The sequence below is a fragment of the Pleurodeles waltl genome, chromosome 6 (genome assembly GCF_031143425.1).
Source record: "Pleurodeles waltl isolate 20211129_DDA chromosome 6, aPleWal1.hap1.20221129, whole genome shotgun sequence".
NCBI lineage: Eukaryota > Metazoa > Chordata > Amphibia > Caudata > Salamandridae > Pleurodeles > Pleurodeles waltl.
Window position 1 is genome coordinate 884,532,824 of NC_090445.1, and position 20,309 is coordinate 884,553,132.

Consider the following 20,309-nt stretch of genomic DNA (forward strand, 5'->3'; position numbering starts at 1 on the left):
GTCCAAATGGGTGAGTTTCAAGACTGCAGGCCATGTTTACACGAGGCAGACATTGTTCACAAAACATCTGTTTCAATAGTCATGAATTTTCTATCTCTGGAGTGGGTTTCCCATTCCCTTTACATTCCATGATATATTTATTTCAGGTTTCATAACCTGAAATGTACATGTAATTAGTATTGTATGCCTATGCCCACTAAAGTCCCTGGCATGTGCATTGCCCCTCCTGATTGAGGTACAGTGAATTGATTGTGTTATGCTCTTATTCCTGAATGTAAGCCCAAAATGGCGTTACAGCCTGTAGGTGTCTATGTGGCCTTTAACAATCAACGTTAATAAACTTCACCTGGGCTTGGTTTGGGACTGACCACCCATAGCAAAACATTAGTCTACATAAAAAGCATCCATTGAGGACTCCGAGGACAGTGTGTGTAATGTTGGGAATCCTTCTTTGTCATTGTCCACAATCACATTCCCTTTTGCTTTGTCAGTTTGTGTTGTCATAGTCATTCTATAGCGCTACTCTGCACTATTGGTGTAAGGTGAGGCTGCAGCTCACCAATTGATACAGTGACATAACCAAAACAGCAACAAGTTCAAACAGGCCCAAAAGCTTGTACACAGATGTTGCAATAAATATAGTAGTTAGTTGAAATTGCGTCCTGCTTTCAGCTGTCACATTGGTGCCTTGTGAGTTTGTATCAGCATTTGGGTCTACGTCATCTCCTTCAGGAGTAGATCTCAAGGTCTTGTTTCAGAATCTGAGGAACCTGCGAGATCTTTGTTTGGGGTGGAATTTCACAAGGCTACCTATTTATTTAGTCCCTGTTCTCAGTTGGTCTTGCTTGCCTTGTCTTGCATTTATGCCGTACATTAAGGCATCATGCTTGGCTTGTGTTCTGCATTCCACCACGTTTATCCCTCCCAGACACACACGGTTTTGTACATTTTCCATAAAGAATCTTTAGCCAGGACTAGAAACATATACTTAGGGTCCCGAAACCTTTGAGCACAGTTTGGATCACAAAATGAGTTTTGTTTTTTGCTGCATCACACTGTTAAAATCAGAAAACAAAATACTTTGCTCTTTAGCACCAAGTATGGGCCATTACTGTCGCACTTTCTATAGTAGAGTAAGCAGGCTACCACTGGCCACGATTGGACTCTATGGGCTGTTTCGTCAGAAAAGAATTCAGAGAGTTCACTTCGTGCTACCTGCATTCTAATCTATTCCTCAAGTTATAACCCCATGCTTGGTCTTTCAGTCCTCTCCGAAAGCTCAATAATCTTTATATTGTGTCTTTGGAACAGCTCTCTGAATTTGGTCTGCAAGTTGTTCCTGAAGTTGTTGTTTGGAGGGTCCCAGCAAGGTTATCAATGATTCAGACTCTGCACCAATTTGGATATATTGATCTACTAGGAGGAAGCTGAGGTTTCTGGCCACAGAATCAATTTTCAGCACCAGGGTTATGTTTACGGCCAACAAGATAGCATCTAGATTGTTATGTAGCAGGGGACCATCTGTCACAACATAAGAAGCAGTTGTCGGGAGCATGTGTATTGTCAGCACCAATTCACCTATTGATTTTGATTCAGTCTGTTGCAGTGCCGGCAGCCTCTGCAGTTTAGGGTATTATGGCTAGCCAACACATTTCACTGCTGTGGTCATAGTGGCAATTTTTCTGAGGACCTAAGTGCCGGTGGCCTCCGCAGTTTAGGTTGACCAGTGGAGAGACTTTCGATTTGCCAGTGGTGACTGAGTGCCAGTGGTGACTGAGTGCCAGTGGTGACTTTATGGTGCCCCTTTCTTGTCTCCGGTTAGACCTGTGAAAATAGAACAATATAAGCTATTCAGAACTTTTGTCGTAATGCCTTCTGTTAATATAGTTAGTTGCATTAAGATAGACTTCAGCTACCTGCCTCCCTACAAGTGCTGCGAAGCAGTGAGGGTAGGCCCGGATCACGGAAACTGGATGTACTGTTGTTCAAGGGTGTTTGTTATAAGATCTATCCTTCAGAAGGGTGGGGGTGACACATTCCAGTCATTTCAGTTGTCACCTTAGCCTCTGGTATCTAACACAGTATATTGATGACATTTAAAAAAAAAAAATAAGAGAGTAAGTGGGTGACATCGCTACACTGCAGTATAGATCCTACTGGTGCCAGCCATTCAACAATTACGTCGCAAAGAAAATATCTTAACTAATTTACTATTTACTGCCTAATGCCACTTTCGTGGACATTGCCCTTCAATGTGCCTCTAAGCATAATGATGCGTGAGCCCGTATTAAGCAAAAAAATGCCTTTAAAATGTCTTTAAAAGCACTGAGGTGGAGAAAAGAACCCCGGCTGGTGAATGGAGAGCGGTCTGCCAGAATCCCCTCTGTATTACCACAAACAATCGGAATTAGAAGCGGGGACAGCAGAGCTCGACGCACCATAGCTGAGACAGCTCCACACAGATTCCTCCAGTGTGCTACCTATTGGTGGTCCTGCCCCCCAGGTACCTCTCCCGCCTCATTTTAAAGCTCATTTTAAAGCTCAGGCTAGGGCATTGGCCAAAAGGAGCGTGTTTACTGCAGCTGTCTATCCTGAAAGGGTAATCCTCGTGCTTGACGTTGGTTAAGGGGTGCATAAATATGATTCCTCACATATCTTGGTAATTTCCAAGACAAGGCAGTAGAGTGTCTACTTTACTAAATATTAAACTTGCAGTGTGCTTCAGCACAACCATTTATGGGATCAACCATTAGGCCCTTGCCTTCCACTCGTGTTCCAGCCAACAGAGCCTCCATATTGGGTTTACACCTTTATGTATTGCAGCACTGTTTCAATTCGTTAAAGGTCTGTACATGTAGATACATCAATGCTCATGATACACGGGGACTTAATTGTGAGTACTGGAAGCAGTATGCAAACTGTATCTCCTTGGGCTGCATTCACAATGCTTAACTATCTTTTGTGGTGGTGGTGTGTCTTGAATGATGTGCAAGGAGAACTAGAATAAAAAAAACTGGCTTCAAACCGAATGAATGGGGGTTAAAAGGAATACCTAAGTTGGGTGGAGTGTGCCTCAATATGTTTTGTCTAGACTCCCAGTTTTTGTCATGCTCAACTCTTCAAAAGCGTGAAGTCAGGTGGGGCAAATTATACTCAAACAATGAGGAATATGAACTGGTAGTTTAAAGAACACAGTAAATAAAAAAGACCTCTCAAACTGAGACTGTAATAATTTCCCTAATCAATTGAAGCCAGTTTAATACACTGAAAGTGACTGTGATAACTGAAAACTTACAGAGATTATACAGGATAATGGATATATTTGAGGAGGTTGGCCAGGCAAGGTGGTCAATTAGATACAAAACACAAGAGCTCCACCTACCTGCTATAATCTCACCTTCGCTGTTAACGGCAAATTCTTGCCCAGCTCATCCTGTGGGGGTGAGAGGTTGCCACATAGATGAACCAAGATAACAGTGAAACGGGTTGAGAAGAGACGAGGGTGCTCGTGAGGCCTTCTAAGCTGAGAACAGTCAGTGCTGACATTCTCAGGGTCTAACGAGTGATGGAGCCAGAGGAGCGTCGATACATCCACTGTGTGAGGGAGAAGGAATCTTGCTCACTGCACACGGTGCAACCAAACGCCAGTATGGATGACTGACAGATTCACAGTGAGAGGAGTTTTGCTCCAACAGCGAATGGGAGGATGCCACAGAGTTAAGAATGGCACGGAATCCTGAAGAAGTAGACTGATGAGGTGCTGAAAGTGACAAAGCTGAGATCAATGGAATCGGGCAATCACATTAAAGCTGCACAGGATCGATCCGGCGTTCTGGGGCCTCACTGTCAAAAGCAGTGACAATGAAACTCTGATGGAACCAACAAAGGCATCAATGAACAGTGTTGTTCGAGAAGCAGGAGGCCCAAGTGGTAGAAGCAGGAGCACAGACTACCTGGGGCAACTCAGTGGTGACTTTGAAACCATGTGAGCCCCACACAGGCTAATACCTTGCTAATATTTGAATCGCAGAGTACAGCAGTACACTGGATGTCTCTCTTCCCAAATGAGTGGGGCTCTGAAACAGGCTAACCTCTTGCTGACAGAAAAAGGCCCCATCATAAAAGTGAACACAATGAATCCTGTAGTGCTTAGCTATAGGTACACATTCCTATGGGCTGTCACAAAAGGACTAAATTGTTTTGCCTTCTTATCTAGCAGACCCTGCCCAAGTGAACCAAGTTCTTTGTTAACAACCCCCCCAATAAGCAGGACTCCTCATATGACTGCAGAGCATTTTATCATTTCCTCTTAATGATGTCACCCAACTTTGAGAGAAAAAAAAAATCCAAAGTCTCTCCAATTGGTAAACCTAAACTGCGGAGGCCGTTGGCACTCAGGGTCCTCAAGAAATTGCCACTGTCACCACAGCAGTGAAATGTGTTAGCCAGTCATAATAGATCGGTCGAGCACATGATGTAACTTTTTAACCATGTCACAAGCGGGAAACTGAAGAAAAGACCGCTGCTTACCTGTGACATATTTTTAAACTGTTCCCAAGACAGCTATGTTAACCTTTTGCAGATGAGAGGAAAGATTATACAAGGACACTACTGCTGAACAAATCAGGCTCCGGGAGTGACAAGAATATAGTTACCAATAGAGAGGACAGCAACTACAGCTCCTTGCAGATCAGACTTCAAAGTCAATATATGAATCTGAATCAATATATTGGCAAGGTCTCTTCCTCTTTCCACCCCTCCCCACCCTGCTTACTACCAAACACAGTATACCTATAACCCTGGGGCACTGAATGTATCTGTCAGTGCTATTTCATGGTTGCTTTCATGAGGTATTTTCTGTTACAAATGCGCTGATTTTGACCATCAAAGACCTAAAATGCTGATTTCACATTAGCTACTAAATTTCTGCAACAGATTAGAGTTTTCCCCTGCACCAAAGACACAGAGGGCTCTAACTGGAAAGGTTCTGTTTGTTGATACCACATGATTGGGGGCTTTTTAAAGATTTGGGCATGATCTGACACTGATGCATTCTGTTGTTTCATTGTGTGCTCTCCTTGCAACTCATCACACAGAAGATCTTATGTATAGATGTTTTTGTCGTGTCCTTGTGTAAAAGGTTTAGTCTGCCTATTCTGATTGCACCCTTTTATACCATTATTGTACACAAGCATGTCCCTCGCTTCTAAGCTTCTGTTTTTCTATCTTGTCACTCCTTTCTTTTTTTTTTTAGGAGGTTTGTATTGTTTCCTCTGTTAACCTTATTTGTCGTGCAGATTCCAGTCAGCTTCTCATCTTCTTCATCAAGTGTACATTTGATAAAGGATTTGCAGACTATATGAAAAGTGGCGGAACCAAAGGGCTTTGCATTTTAACTCATGACCCAAAGCACTAAGGATGCAAAAGCATTTAAGCATTAAAAACAAAAAGAACAGTGAGGCTTGAATTTTCAAATACAGCAATGACTTGCCTATCTGTGGAAAATCAGTTGCAGATATATTTCTTACAAACTTCAATAGCCCATTGCAAAACTGAGCAACATGGATAAAAAAGCTTTGATCTTCAACACATAGCTTTATTCGGTTACTTTCAACCATAAAAGCAAAACAACCAACAATTGAATGAAAAAGGAAATAGGAATTAAGTTAAAAAGGGATAAGAATAAAATAAAAACATATGTTTCAGCCTTAAAACACATAAAATTATTTTCCTTAAAAATGCACCTGACCCCCTAATACCTTTCATTTAAAATAAACATGGGGTTTTATTTCAGTCTAGGTGTGTAGTTAAAATTTAGCAAATAAAACACTTTTTTTTTTTTTTTTAAATTTAGTTCTCATCATCATTTATCCCCAGAAAATTAGTACGTATATGCCAAGCAGCTACAATATACTTGCTAACCGCACAGGATAGAGGGAGAGAAGTTTCCCTCATCATGATCCTTAAGGCAACAATACAATGTCTTGCCCCCATATTCCTGCACACAGGTCGTAACCACTTCCGTCGCGCAATCAAATAAGCAGGGCATATAAACATAAAATGTACAATAGATTCTGAAATGTGATTACAACTCGGACAAATATCAGGACTTGGAGTCGCACTCCGTGTACTGCCGTAGGATTTAAGAGGCAGACAACCATATCTGAACTGAATATATAGACTCTTACTTAATGGGTCAAGAATTGTATCCATAAATGCTTCCAGATACGGGTACCATTTAAAATCAAAGAATTGTGAAGTCAATCTGCCGTGTGTTGAGCACAGCAGATAGTTTTCCCTGACATATATCCAGTAAACAGTTTTCAAATGATTCTTCTGATCCTTCCTTATACTTTCTGGATGACTCCAAAACTCACTAAGACCCAATCTGTGAAACCATTTTGAGATGTGGTTAAACCAGGGAATGGTAAGTACATTTGGTCTATCTAGAATGTCTTGAATATACTCCTTGTATGTGGATAGCTCAGGGTTGGTCCATACACGGACCCAGAAAAGCAATGGTTGTAGGGCAATTACATCTGAGATGCGTGAAAGGCCAAGGTCCCAGAACATAGGCAGCAGTGGGGTACTGTGAGGACAGGCCAAAGTTGACCTTACAAAGTTGTTTTCCCCCACTGCAAGCTTGCCAGTGTTCGAGGACCCCCAAATTTCTGCCCCGTAGACCGCAGCGCTCTGTGCCTTTGCTCTGTAAATTTTTATAGTTGGAGTAATCATTCTCTCAGAGGTAGACTTGTGAAAGCGTAAAATGGCCCCAGATCTCTGTGCCAGAAGAGCTAAACTTTTATCGATTTGGGCCCCCCAATGCAGATTGTTGCTAATTCTCACCCCCAAATAATCTATGGAGTTTACCATACCTAGGGGGGTACCATTATAGAAAATTGAGTATCTCTTAGTGGGGCCACAGCCCAGGGTCATAAGTTTAGTTTTGCTATGGTTGAGTTCAAGTCCATAGTCACCACAAAATGAACTAAACTTATCCACAAGTACCTGGAGACCCATAGGAGTTCTGGAGATCAGGAGGGAATCATCAGCAAATAGCAAAATTGGAATTTTATGGTTGTTCAAGGATGGAGCATCATTTTGGCAGTTGGTAACGACTTGCACCACCTCGTTGATAAACAATGTAAATAGCGTTGGGGCAAGAACACAACCCTGGCGCACGCCTCTCCTAATATCTATTTTGTCTGTGAGTTCCCCCTGCTTACCCCATCTGACTTGTGCAAATGTTTTTTCATGTAATCTTTGAATTAAATGGACTAAATTTCCTGGGATACCGATTTTGTTTAATACTCCCCATAGTTTCTCTCTTGGGACAAAATCGAATGCAGATCTTAGATCTACAAAAGCAACATAAAGTTTTTGCTTAGATAGGGTAACATACTTCCAAAATAGTAATGACAGCCTGAAGACTTGGTCCATGGTGTTAGTTTTAGGCCGAAACCCGGCCTGTAAGGGGGATAAAATTTGGTTGTCTTGGATCCAATCGGTAAGCCTATCTAAGACTTGCTTAGCAAACGTCTTCTGAAGGATATCGATAAGGCTGATTGGTCGATAGTTTACAGGTGAACCTACATCACCCTTTTTGTGAATCTGTATTATTTCTGCGCCACGCCAAGAATCTGGAATAGGGCTACCAGCTGCTATGGCATTAGACAATAAATTGATGTACCATGCCCATATCTTTGGTTCTGATTTAAACAGGTCCCCTGGGATCTTATCTGGACCAGGGGCTTTGGCTGGCCTCAGAGAATTAATTGCAGCTGTTGTTTCGGCTAAGGTAAAAACAATGCTCTCAGTTGAAGTCTTGTTAACAGCCCAACACTCATCATATCCAGGGTCCTCCAGAGCTTGCGGTGCAGGCAGAGCATAAATTCCAGAAAAATAGGACACCCATCTTTCGGGCTGTATGTACATACCAATGTAATCATTGCCCCTTTTCGAACTAGAGGTCAACAGCCGCCAAAAGGAACTATCATCTTTGTATTTGACTGCTGCAAGCAGCTTCTGCCATATCTCATTATCCCAGTCTTTTTTGGCTTGTTTCAGGGCATTAACATACCTACGTCGGGCCTCTTTAATAGCCACTTGGGTAGAGTTTTTTACAGCCTCGTTTAAATTAGATCTTGCTCGCACACAATCCTGATTATACCAATCCCTACGAGGGGTGTCAGCAGGTCTCGGTTTGGAAGGGATTTCCCTATAGAAGATACCCTGTAGGGAATCCACCAATTTATTGTGGATAGCCGTAATGGGAATATCAGAGGCTTCTTGTTCCTCATAATCTGCAAAGAGTTTTAAAAATGATTAATATATTTCCCCAATCAAATACGGGTTGGATTCCTCCTTTGGCCAGCAGACCCGAGAACGTCTATGATTCAGGTAAGGGAGTGGGACATTAGTGATTGTTATGTGCTGGACTCTTAAAAATGCATGGTTGGTCAGTACAAGGCACAGAGGATTATGATCGCTATCCAAGCGAGGTAAAATTTCCATGTCCAGTGAACTTGACCATAGCCTAATGTCCACCAGAATATAATCAATAGTACTAAAGGAAAGCCCTCGTTTGAAAGTGATGGCTCGCTCTGAATCAGATTTAGTGCGGCCGTTACATTCTCTCAGGCCATATTTCAGACAAAGGGGAGACAACTGAGATGCAACGCGGGAAACGGGCAAAAACGCTGTTTCCTTAGATTGGGGAATACCCCAATATTCGTCCTCCTCAGTAGTCAGATTGCTGATGGTGTTGTCCAACACAAAAGAACAATTAAAATCACCTGCTATAATCAGAAGATCTGAAGGGTCCAGAAGCTCTATATAATCCGTCAGCTGGGTGAGAACAATTGATTCTGACCCACGTGGAACGGATCTTGCATAAGTATCCAGAACTATCATCCTGAATCCAGGTCGGAATGTGAGTTGGACACCCAGCAGATCATAGGAATTAAACTTTATCATGGAGTGGTCACATTCTAGCTTATTGTTCAATAAAATCATTAACCCTCCTATCTGTCTTCCAAAGCCACCAGAGGCAGGTTGGGCAGCAGAAAAATAGGTTGTAAAGCCTTGTATGGATAACTGTTCTGCAGTCCAAGTTTCCTGAAAAAGACAGATATCTTGTTTATTAACAAGGCTTACCCATTCCGGGTCATCCAACTTTGACTTAATTCCTGCAACATTCCAAGATATAATATTGATTTTGGGAGGCATAGATATTGACTTAGTTCTCAATAGGGAGGCGGGAGATGGAGCCCCTGTAAGTTGACACTCATCATTTACTATTTTAGGAAGTACTGTGCAGGGGGCAATCAGTCAGTCTAATTCAGGAAGTAAGGGGGAAGGGTTCACGGATTTAGATGTTGCAGAGTTATCTGAAGAAGAAATAACCCCAGCTACAATAGTTCCATATGTACAACATCCTCTACATAACGGGGCCCCAGACGGCTGACTACTAAGTCTAAGATTCGATTCCCTACCTGTACGTAATAAACCTGTCCGTGTATCAAAGGCCAGGAGATCATTAACTAGACTACTATCCTTAAAAAGAATCGAAATATAATCAAATTCCAACCCTAACTGATTATATCTATGGGGCTCACGTATATCAGACCGGATAACAGAGAGACAGTTCCTCTGGGAGCGTATCCAATGAATGACTTTATTAATTAGAGAGTCACTCGACTCTCTATTGCCCTGAGGTAGCTTTGGCACCCTAGTCAAATATATAATGGCGTCTTCCCTCCTCCTTCTTAACCTTCCCTTGAGGTCACAGGTCTGCAAGAGTGTCAAATAATCAGGGTGAGTGGCTGAACGGGGACCAACACAACAACTTGCTGCAGAGGGTGTTCCTCCTAGGTTTAACTGAGAAGTTTTTGGGCGAGGAGTACCTTTGTCCCCCCGTCCAAAGATGGATCCACACTTGTTTACACCTAATTTTGGAACTCGCTCATGGGTGGAAGACATGGTCTGACAGGCAGACCTACCATGCCTTGGGGAACTACCGTTACTTCCCCTAGCGAGGTTATGTGTAGAAGAAGATGTCAATTTATCACCTGCGGTAAGAGGACTAGGTTTTTTAATTTCCATCAATAAATCAGAGGAAGGAACAGACTCATATGGCACAATGCAATTACAACCAGACTTTTGATCATAGAGTCCAGCGATTTTGTTCATCAAAGATATCAACAGACACTTAACGTCATCTAATTTCTGAGAAATGATAACCAACTGAGAAGCTTCGTTGTTGCCCATCTTTCCATCCACAGAGTCTTTGTCAGTTCCTTCTACAAGTAAGGTTTGTGAAAGTCCAGGACTTACAGAATTAGAGGACAAAACCGAAAACCTATTTGAACAAGGAATGATAATAGGAGGCGGAGACGTGCACCTCAAGTAAGGTGCACCTTCTACAGGTAAACATCCATTTGTTTCCACCAAGGATGGTGAAATCTCCAAGAGTGAAGGAATTACACCCTGGGAGTGAGGAGGGGGGTGTAAATCAGCCTTGACGTCTACTCTATGCATCTGTATTTTTTTCTTAAAGAGATCAGGAATCTTTTTGGGAGGAATGGTATCCGGTATAGAAGGGCCAGCAACAGAAGGGCTCCTCAGTATAGCCTCAACCTCTTCAAACAATGAATCAATTGTTTTGAATTGCTGTAGATTTGTAGTAGAACATCCCTCCACTTTCCCAACAGAACGTTTCTTGGTTTTTTTAACCTGAGACTGGAGTGCTGATACATCATTGGCCTTCCTCTTCCCCATATCGCCTATCCAATGGCCCAGCTGAATAATTTCAAACACGTCTGAAAAAAAGAATGGCCCAGCCCTGGTTTCTACTATCAGGTACGAGTGGTATCAGGAAGAAAAGAAGCCCCAAGAAGCGAGAGGTAATAGAGACTTGCTCCACTGGCCCCTTTGGTGCCAAGTGAAGCTCATGGTCAAGTAAAACTAGACAAACTGAGCAAAGGACTGAGACCACTATACCAGGACCAAGTATCAAAAAAAAAAAACTTTGGGGGGGTGGCCCAGCCCAGTCTCCTCCTGGCGATGACGGGCGCAAGACGGGCCCGCCCTTTGATCATCTTTTGTTGTTAAGTAACCAGGAACAGCAAGCACAGATTTATCCTGATCTTTAATTTAGACAAGTTGAATACAGGAGCAGAGTCACATTCATCACATTCGGGGGCAGACAAGATTGTTCATAATGCAGTAGGTCTCATTTCGTTATAAAGGGCCTGATTTACAATTTGGCGTATGGGTCACAAACATGAGTGATACCTGTCTGCCTTAATAGGATATATTACATTTGTAATAAAGCGGACGGGATATCCATTACATTTGTGAAGGAGTAACCCATCTGCCAAACTCTAATTAAGGTCCTAAGATCCTTATCTTTGTGCTTTTGTACTGGCAAACTATAATCTTATTTGGTATTGTGCCCTTCATTATGTGGGTTAAATGAACCTTGTGATTTGAAAAACTGAAGTGAATCTGATTTGCATCATGATAATACATATTGACTTTTGCTTTCTAATCCTGGTAGGTGTTCTTCAGGTGATCAAGCAGTATGTCCAGATCCCCGTGTTTGTAATGATCCGTCCACGTGGAGGGGATTTTCTGTATTCAGACCGTGAGGTGGAAGTAATGAAGGTAGACATCCGCCTTGCAAAGATTCATGGTGCTGATGGTTTGGTCTTTGGAGCCTTAACTGAAGATGGACGTGTAGATGCAGAGCTCTGTATGGAACTGCTTGGTAAGCACACTTCTTGTAATTGCTGGGTAACCCAATGCCTGAAATATTTGGAAAAACTAGAAAATAGTGGATAAGCGGGGAAGTACAATGGACAAGAGATAAGACATGACATAGTGGAAATGAGACAGTATGGCATTGAGTTGCCAAGCAAGAGTTGCATTGACATTGTGATTACATTTTGGGCTTAGGTAATCTTTGGCCTAGAAATGCTGGCTAAAGACAGTGGCCCTCATTCTGACCCTGGCGGTCTTTGACCGCCAGGGCGGAGGACCGCGGGAGCACCGCCGACAAGCCGGCGGTGCTTCATTGGGGATTCCGACCGCGGCGGTAAAGCCGCGGTCGGACCGGCACCACTGGCGGGGTCCCGCCAGTGTACCGCGGCCCCATTGAATCCTCCGCGGCGGCGCAGCTTGCTGCACCGCCGCGGGGATTCTGACCCCCCCTACCGCCATCCAGATCCCGGCGGTCGGACCGCCGAGATCCGGATGGCGGTAGGGGGGGTCGCGGGGCCCCTGGGGGCCCCTGCAGTGCCCATGCCACTGGCATGGGCATTGCAGGGGCCCCCGTAAGAGGGCCCCTACATGTATTTCACTGTCTGCTGCGCAGACAGTGAAATACGCGACGGGTGCAACTGCACCCGTCGCACAGCTTCCACTCCGCCGGCTCGATTCCGAGCCGGCTTCATTGTGGAAGCCTCTTTCCCGCTGGGCTGGCTGGCGGTCTGAAGGAGACCGCCCGCCAGCCCAGCGGGAAAGTCAGAATTACCGCCGCGGTCTTTCGACCGCGGAACGGTAACCTGACGGCGGGACTTTGGCGGGCGGCCTCCGCCGCCCGCCAAGGTCAGAATGAGGGCCAGTGTGTGAAAAAGCTGGGCATGGACTATGCATGTCACTGATACTGTAAAGATTATATATATTATAATGTTGAAATGAGAATGCAGTCCTGCTGTTTGAGGACTGTGCATGAACACATTGCATAAAAGCAACTCTGCTTCAAACTTATGACTAAGTCTTGGTGCATCTGTGTGCCACTTTTGGAACAAGATACATCTGGTTGTCTTTTAAAGAAAAGATTGAGTTATGCAAAGGGTAGTCCAGAGGTTATTTAGCATATGTGTTGTTTAATACTAGATCTGATGCATCTGTGGGGGTTTTGTTGATAAATATCAGCTGTGCTGATCAGAATTGGTTCCAAGGCACACTACCACATACATTACAAAAAGTAAGACTGGGTCCCCTTAGCAAAGACTGGGGAACCTGGCCAGTCCTAGCTGGCTACACACCCAGCCCAAATTTAGCACCACTGAACGCTGAAGAGCTCTGTACCCTTTACCCAGGTCTAATTTGACTTTACAGTCTATTAACACAGTTTGTTATACATACAAAAAACAACTACCTCACCAATAATTTTTCAAACTGTACAGCCACAGTTAGCTGTGCCTGCAATTAGTTAACATAACAATGAGTAAGGTTCCCACCAAGTAGAGTAAATTCTGTTTTAGATTGCACAAAAAACAAACCAACTTGAAGCAGTGTTTCCCCATACAGGACCCCAAGACAAACATAGAATTCTCACAAAGTGTCTACAACTTAGTATGGCTCACCCTATAGAAGATTGTGCAACTTGGGGCACAGTCTTTGCTGCTGTACATAACATAACACATGGTACACCATATATTGCTGCTAAAGCAGATTAAAAATTAATACTGGGCTGACGCTGCCCTGGATTTGAGGATGAAATTAATTGGCAACTCTGCCACAGTTTCCTTAGTTATTTTGAATAATGTCAAGGGGGAGTAGCAGTGCTGGCAGTAGGCCAATGCCTCACGCAGGTTTTGTTTGTGTACCAAGAGTGCAAATTACCAAAAATTATTGCAGGCACCTATACATCTATAGTTCGAGATAATTGGGGAGCCAGGCCTCAGCTTACGGCCAGATCTGAATCAGATATTACCAATTTCAGAGTCTGGTAAGAAGTGCTGGGACAAAAATATTAAAATAAGAGAAACAGAAAACACAGGGTGAATCTCTGCAACCGGAGCTCTCTGAAAAACGCTAAAATGTGCGTAACTATGATACACTTAAACAGCCTGATAGGCTGGAGCACGTCCTTCTCGTTCCTTTCAGGACTCACCTGACAATGAGAGAGAGAGAAAGAAAAAAAAAAGCACAGGTATAAAGAGTGTGTGAAGTCAAAAACGGACTCACTATCTGACATCATCATATAAAAAGAAGAGAAACCTCCACAACAAAAACCCCAATTTAAAAACGGAGGTGGCAGGTATTTCCACTAAATATCCCACACATATTGAGAAAACTCTTTCAGAGCAAGATGTGGACATTGACACTGCTAGACAGTGCAGCAGAGGCCATAATATTTCGCTGGAATCTTCAAGTTTTTGGTTTTTGAGAGCAACTAATGAATATATTCAATTTGAAACACCAGAACAGCGGTTTAGCCCTCCAGACAGATTTTATGATTTTATGATTTGGACATCCAAGTTGAGGATGACATATCGCGTACTATTAAAGTAATATTCTGGGAAAATGTAACAATTGCATGTGACCTTCTCTTGACTGAGGTAGATTGGCCCTGGAGTTTGGTTGAAAAATCCCACAAGGAGAAGATATCATTATACCTTCCTTCTCTGTTCTTGTCCCTGAATTTGTTAAACAAGCTTATGCCAAGAACTGGATCTTGCATAAGCCTCAAGTTTATATTGCAATCATGTAGGTTTGGATAAGGATTCTCCTTAACATGTCACACATATACTTTCTAGTCCACAAGTGAAACCACAGTACCCAGTAAAACATGAACCTAAAGCCCCAGTGAGATTCTCCTACAGTTAGAGTACCCGGGCTTGATTGAGCCCTGTGTAGCTCCCATGAATAATCCACTTTTTCCTGTAATTAAACCAGATAACTTGTATTGTATATTCTTAGACTACAGACATTTGAACAGTCATACAAGCACCTTTGCAATTCAAAATTCCTGTAGTACAGCTTTAATGAGCAATATTGTCCATAAAAAATATAAAACAGCATTGGACATTTCCAGTGGTTTTTCTTTCAAAACATCATGCCGGAAAGCAGAGATTTACTACTGTTAGCACCTTAGGGGTCAAGAGAAAATTCTGTTGACTCCCACAGGGGTATGCAAAAGTCCAGGTCTGTTTTCTGCCCGAATAATGTCAATTCTACAAGAAATTGACTCTGAAGCACTGTCCTACTTTGATGACATATACCTCAACGGATGATGACTTCAACACACACTTAGCTAGAGTTGTTTGGGATACGAGTTATTTAATGGAGGCAAAAGCCTTGCGCTCTTTGCAACAACCAAACACCATAAAAAAGCTACAATCACTTTTAGGCTTTCTGAACTTAAGTAGAATATACATACCAGACTATGCACAGTGGGTTAAACCATTGTATGACTTAATTCGTCCTGACATTTCCAGATTCTCAGAACACTGCAAACTGACATGTTTGCATCTAGACACGTACACACTTGTGTTAACAAATTTAACTATGGTAATCCACATAATTGCGGTGTCCCCTGGTTATACATATGTCACTTTTAATAAGGGTGCTACAGTGCTGATTGCATATAACTTGCATTTATATTTTGGTGCTGAAATACCTTTGACATCAACAGAAAAAATACTAGCTGGAGTTCAGACAGCAGTTATAAAGGGAAGACTTGGCTCAGCGGAAGCGCATATTTTTGTAACTCCGTCCCAGTCTTAAAGGCTGTCACCAAGGCCTTACATCCACAATGAATTCAGTGGGCCTCCTCCAGATCAGCTACTGATGTCGACTATATCTTTGACCCTACTTTTCAAACATTATAATTCCTCCAATGCTACATTTTGCTTCTCGCTCAGTACGATTACATAACATATTCTGATGGTTCAGCTAAGCACCAAGTTGGATCTGAACAACAGTACTCAGCAGCATGTTCTGCAGTATGCTGTGCCATTAAAGATGAAGTATTTCATTCATAAAAAACGTTTGCGCAATCCTTAGGAGATTGCAGCGCTCAGTTGGCTGAACTGAAAGCTTTAATTCAAGGACAGGGAAATACGTATCCTGAATTCCCCACTCTCATAGTGTGTGATTTCTATTACTGTGTCTAGTCTTTTAATTAAAATTTACATTTTTGGCACCTGAATGAATTCAGAGATTCTAAAGAAATAGTATCAAGCACAAACTGATTTGGGTAAAAGTGGTGCATCTTAAGGATTGCTTGCCAGAGGCTCATATAATTCGTACATTGAGTCATCACCATGTTGTAATACATGTTGCAGGAAATTTCACTGACAGTTAAAGCTGCCAGAGCAGAGGTTCAGACTGCTTTAGTGGCTGCGATTACAAATTTACACACAAGGGTAGGTGACGACATCATGGCTGGTGTCACTGCTTCATGTAGTAGCACTCCATTACTTGAAAAATATCAGCAAAATATTTCTATCTGGTGAGTGCCTAAAACCTTCCATTTGCTTGCGTTCCCAGGGTGGTTGATCGAGTGATACCCAACCAGGACCACAGCCTACAATTAATAGTTGTGCACATGAGGGATTAAGATCTGCCCATGCACGTTTGGTGGCTACAGTTTCTTTGTTACAGAAACGCTATTGATGGCATGGTCTATGCAAGCAGACTAAATAATATGTCCTAAATTGTATGAGCAGATTATAAGTTTCACCACAGATACCCCTCTTGGTTTCAAACAAACCTCTTCAGAGTGCCTATTTGGACCATTGTGGAATTCTGCATTTATATGATTCCTTTATATTTATACTGTTGCCCTTTAATTCAAGTTCTAGATTTCTCTTTGTGTAGCCACAGGGATGATCAGCTGACGCTTAAACTGATATTAAAGATTTGCAGGTCTTTATTGGGACATTTGCAATAGCAGCATTCCACTCGGACTAGGAACCGACTTTTCCCTCTGAGGCTTTCCGGGATACCATCAGAATCCTGGGTGTTGCTGTGCATTATTCCTTTCCCTATCATCCTGAGATAAATTTTATATTAGAAAGGAAGAACCATGACTTAAAGCAGTTTTTAACAGCTAGACTATTTAGTTCGTAGTTGGTTTTACCACCTGTATGAAGTCCAGAGAGCTTGAAATAATCTACCTAGACAATCTTTAGGAGGTCTGACCAACTATGAGGGTCCTGTTTGGCATCCTGATGTACGTTCCAGATCTAGATAACTTAGGCAAAGTGGCAGCAGCTACGCCTTTTGACATCAATGAACGTTTCACTGTGTTACAGGAACTACAAGACTTAACGCTGAAAGGAAATTTCCAAATGTTCTGCCACTGACTCAGTGAAGGAGCAGCTAGCAATGTTAGATTGGATTCCTAAAGTTGGGGATCTAAATTGAGAGAAGGTTACGGACAGGAAGGAGTTTAGCCCTTCATACCGAGCACCATGTCAGTCCTTGGCATTCAAGGTACCAGAACTGTGATTTCTGCTACCGCTTGCTGGTTGCAGAAACAGAAGATTTGTTTCCTTGATTTGATTAAGCTTCATTATGTGGCCAGTCCTACACAGTAGGCCACAAGGGCTCCTGGGTAGTTCCCTGCCTCCTATCACTAGCCTGCAGGAGATCCATCTACAAGCATTAAGTAATACAAGTATTGCTACACCGGCAAGGGACTTCAGATGCTGAACTTGCACTTGTTTGTGTTTCTGCTGCTAACACAAGATACACATCGAACATGAATGTTCCTGTTGCTAATACAGGATACACATCAGATGTGAGTATACACTTTTTAACTGCTGCTTCTAGCAATGAGGTTGTTTATTACCAACCACCCTTGGAGGTGTCTTCCAGTTCTTCTTTGTCAAGAGGTCCCTGTTTTTACACAGAGTGCCTCTGGTTACTTTACTTTGTCAACATTGATTTTTGTTCAACTTCATTGCATAATTCATTGCGTGGTGTATGTGCATTCTTTCTTTGGCTGAAACAGACATGTCCGATTCCACCATGGTCCTATATTTGGTTTGCCATTTCACTGCTTTTTCTATTCATTTAGAATGGATTTCTTAACAGTTTTCTTCTGCTGAATGGACATTACCTTCAACAATGCTCTTCTCTAAAAATGAAAGCTAAGGTGCTGAAACGTAGAGTGTTTAGAAAAAAATCCTTTAACAGTAGCTGAAACACCATCTGCCTTTTGCTTAATACATTGTTTTATTCCATTGCCAATCTCTAGGTTGCCGTTTACATCCTGTTTGAAACATTTCCAGGTAGGCAGTTATGATGCTTTAAGGGTGAATTTTGTCCACGAAACATAGGTTTTGCCTTACAATTACAAGTGTCTGAGTGGGGAAAGTGAAATCTTCCTTAGAAGAAACAGGTGAAATTTCGTTCAGCCACTTATTATTTTGTAAAGAGGGGATACTACATTGGGCATGTAATGTTTCCATTTGCAATTTGGTGTGCTATCTGAGAGAAGTCCTTGTCACCTTGAGTCAGCCAATCTTCAGATTACTTTCAAATGGAAGTTATTTGTTCCTGAACAACCAAGGTTGTTGTGGGATGAAATTGGGAGTGCCATATGTTGTAATGGTTTCCAGGGTAATAACTTGCTGTAATGATGTCTTATTTATCCCCACACACACGGTTAAGGAAGTTACCTTGTGGCCTTCCATTCCTATTTTTAACATTATTATTGATAAGTTAAGCTGATTGAAAGCCTTATTGTTCCAAAAGGACTTTGCACTGATTTCTGCTCGAGAAACTTTTGATCATCAAGTTGCAAGGTCTTACTCTGAAGTCTATTGCTATTATGCACAAACCTGCAGCAGCATTTTGGTGACTTTGTGCACTGAATATTTAATGCTTCAAATACCACGGGAGTGGTACACTTTTTCAGAGTGATTGGGTCTGGTTTAGTGAGCACATTCCAGACTGTATTCAGAGTGATACTGTCCTTTATGCACTCTTTGGTTTCAAGCATATTTGAAGGCACACTCCTTGTGTTATTCCAGGCCATTACTATTTTGGTACAATTTTTCCTGTTTCCGCAGTCGATGTTTCACCTCGAGGCCAAATGGTGATGGTATTACCTCACGTCTAACTGTGTCATGAACGCATGATACATGATACAGTACTTTGGATCTACGGATGTAGATCTGCAAGTGCATCCTCTGAGAGCCCTCCTTCAGTGCTGTACTATGAGGCTTCCATTGCATCTGGATGTTTAATATGAGCCATTATTACCTGTTGATATAGAAGCTATGGCTCCTGGATTCTTGGGATCGGACACTTTAACTGTGGTTGCACCACTGGCTGGTACACCTTCAGCATCTGCTGCTTCGGCTGGATATGGCCATGTTTGTTTCCTATTCAAACCACATCTGTCATCTGCAGAGGCAGGTTCCTTCCTGGATCCTACTGACTTTCTGAGCATGGAAAACATTACAGGAGCCTCCTCGACCTTTAATTTGTCTTAATTTCCATTTTTGTTTAACAAATTTACTTTTATTAGTTTTTTAAGGTTGAGCGTGCAAGCGCTCTAGCCTGCTGTAATCTCTTTGTGGGCTTTTAAGCACGCCCACCGCACGCCCATCAGTTTCATTGGTTCATGGGCTTGTCTTTTAAAAATCGCTTGATTTCATTTGTGAAAGGCCAGCATACGTCATGCCTTTTCTGATGTTTAGCCCTCCTCGAGCGCACTGGCCAACTACTGAAAACATACGAGGCTCCATGTTTTCAGCATGGTTTCTGGGCTACTTTTTCTTTTTATTTGCTACACAGCGCGATCTCGCTGGGCAGTAGTCGAGCGCTTTGCATGACATCAACCCTGTTACATGGATAATTGCACTTTTGCCAAAACGGTTGACTGCGAGCGAACTTCTGTTTCCTTTTGTGTGTCTCCTTCACGTTCATGGTGGCCGTCGGCTCGCTTACGTAAAACTGTATTACTTTTAATTTTATATGGCAATAAAAGTCCTGTTAGGACTTTACAACGCTAGGAACTCTTAAGTCAAGCAAATACGAGACCCATTACATTGCAAATGCTTGTATTGGTTGTGTCGTTTTAAACAGCATTTTTAATAGCTTTCATCTGCTTACATTATTAAAGTATATTTTATCTTCCCTTTATTCAAACCCCTGCCAAATTCTAAATCAGGCCTTTAGTCCCTAAATTCTGAAGTTCAAGTTGACCTATTACGCAGTCCTACTTAATTCATAGGACTTGTATTACAGTTTAACACCCAGACATATCTGTTCTTGTTGACCATCACACTGGATATCACACACTCAGTGTGATCATTTTGGGTGCACAAATCAGAACTTGCCATGACTAGAACTCACACGCACCTTCATCTCCTCTGCTGGCAGATGAGCAATTGGGGGTGGTCCCGCTTTTCTTTATATGATGGAGCTGTTGGGAACCGTGATACGGCTCTCCTGGTGCATAAAGCTCTTGCATTTCTCCTGATCGTCAACTCCGCCGCCCGCCAGAGTTAGAATCACCCCCTAAGTTGCTGGTAATAGTTAACAATGGAACACTGCTA

General features: G+C 42.5%; 1 protein-coding gene across 8 annotated transcripts in view; it reads left to right on the forward strand.

Annotated features, from left to right (window-relative positions):
• The window catches only part of CUTC (cutC copper transporter), a 197,456-nt gene that overhangs the window by 121,472 nt on the left and 55,675 nt on the right, over positions 1-20,309 (forward strand). For all 8 annotated transcript variants that reach the window (XM_069239681.1, XM_069239682.1, XM_069239675.1 and 5 more), the window contains one exon: positions 11,561-11,770. In XM_069239681.1, coding sequence (XP_069095782.1) covers positions 11,561-11,770 — 210 coding nt within the window. The remainder of the gene's footprint in view (positions 1-11,560; positions 11,771-20,309) is intronic.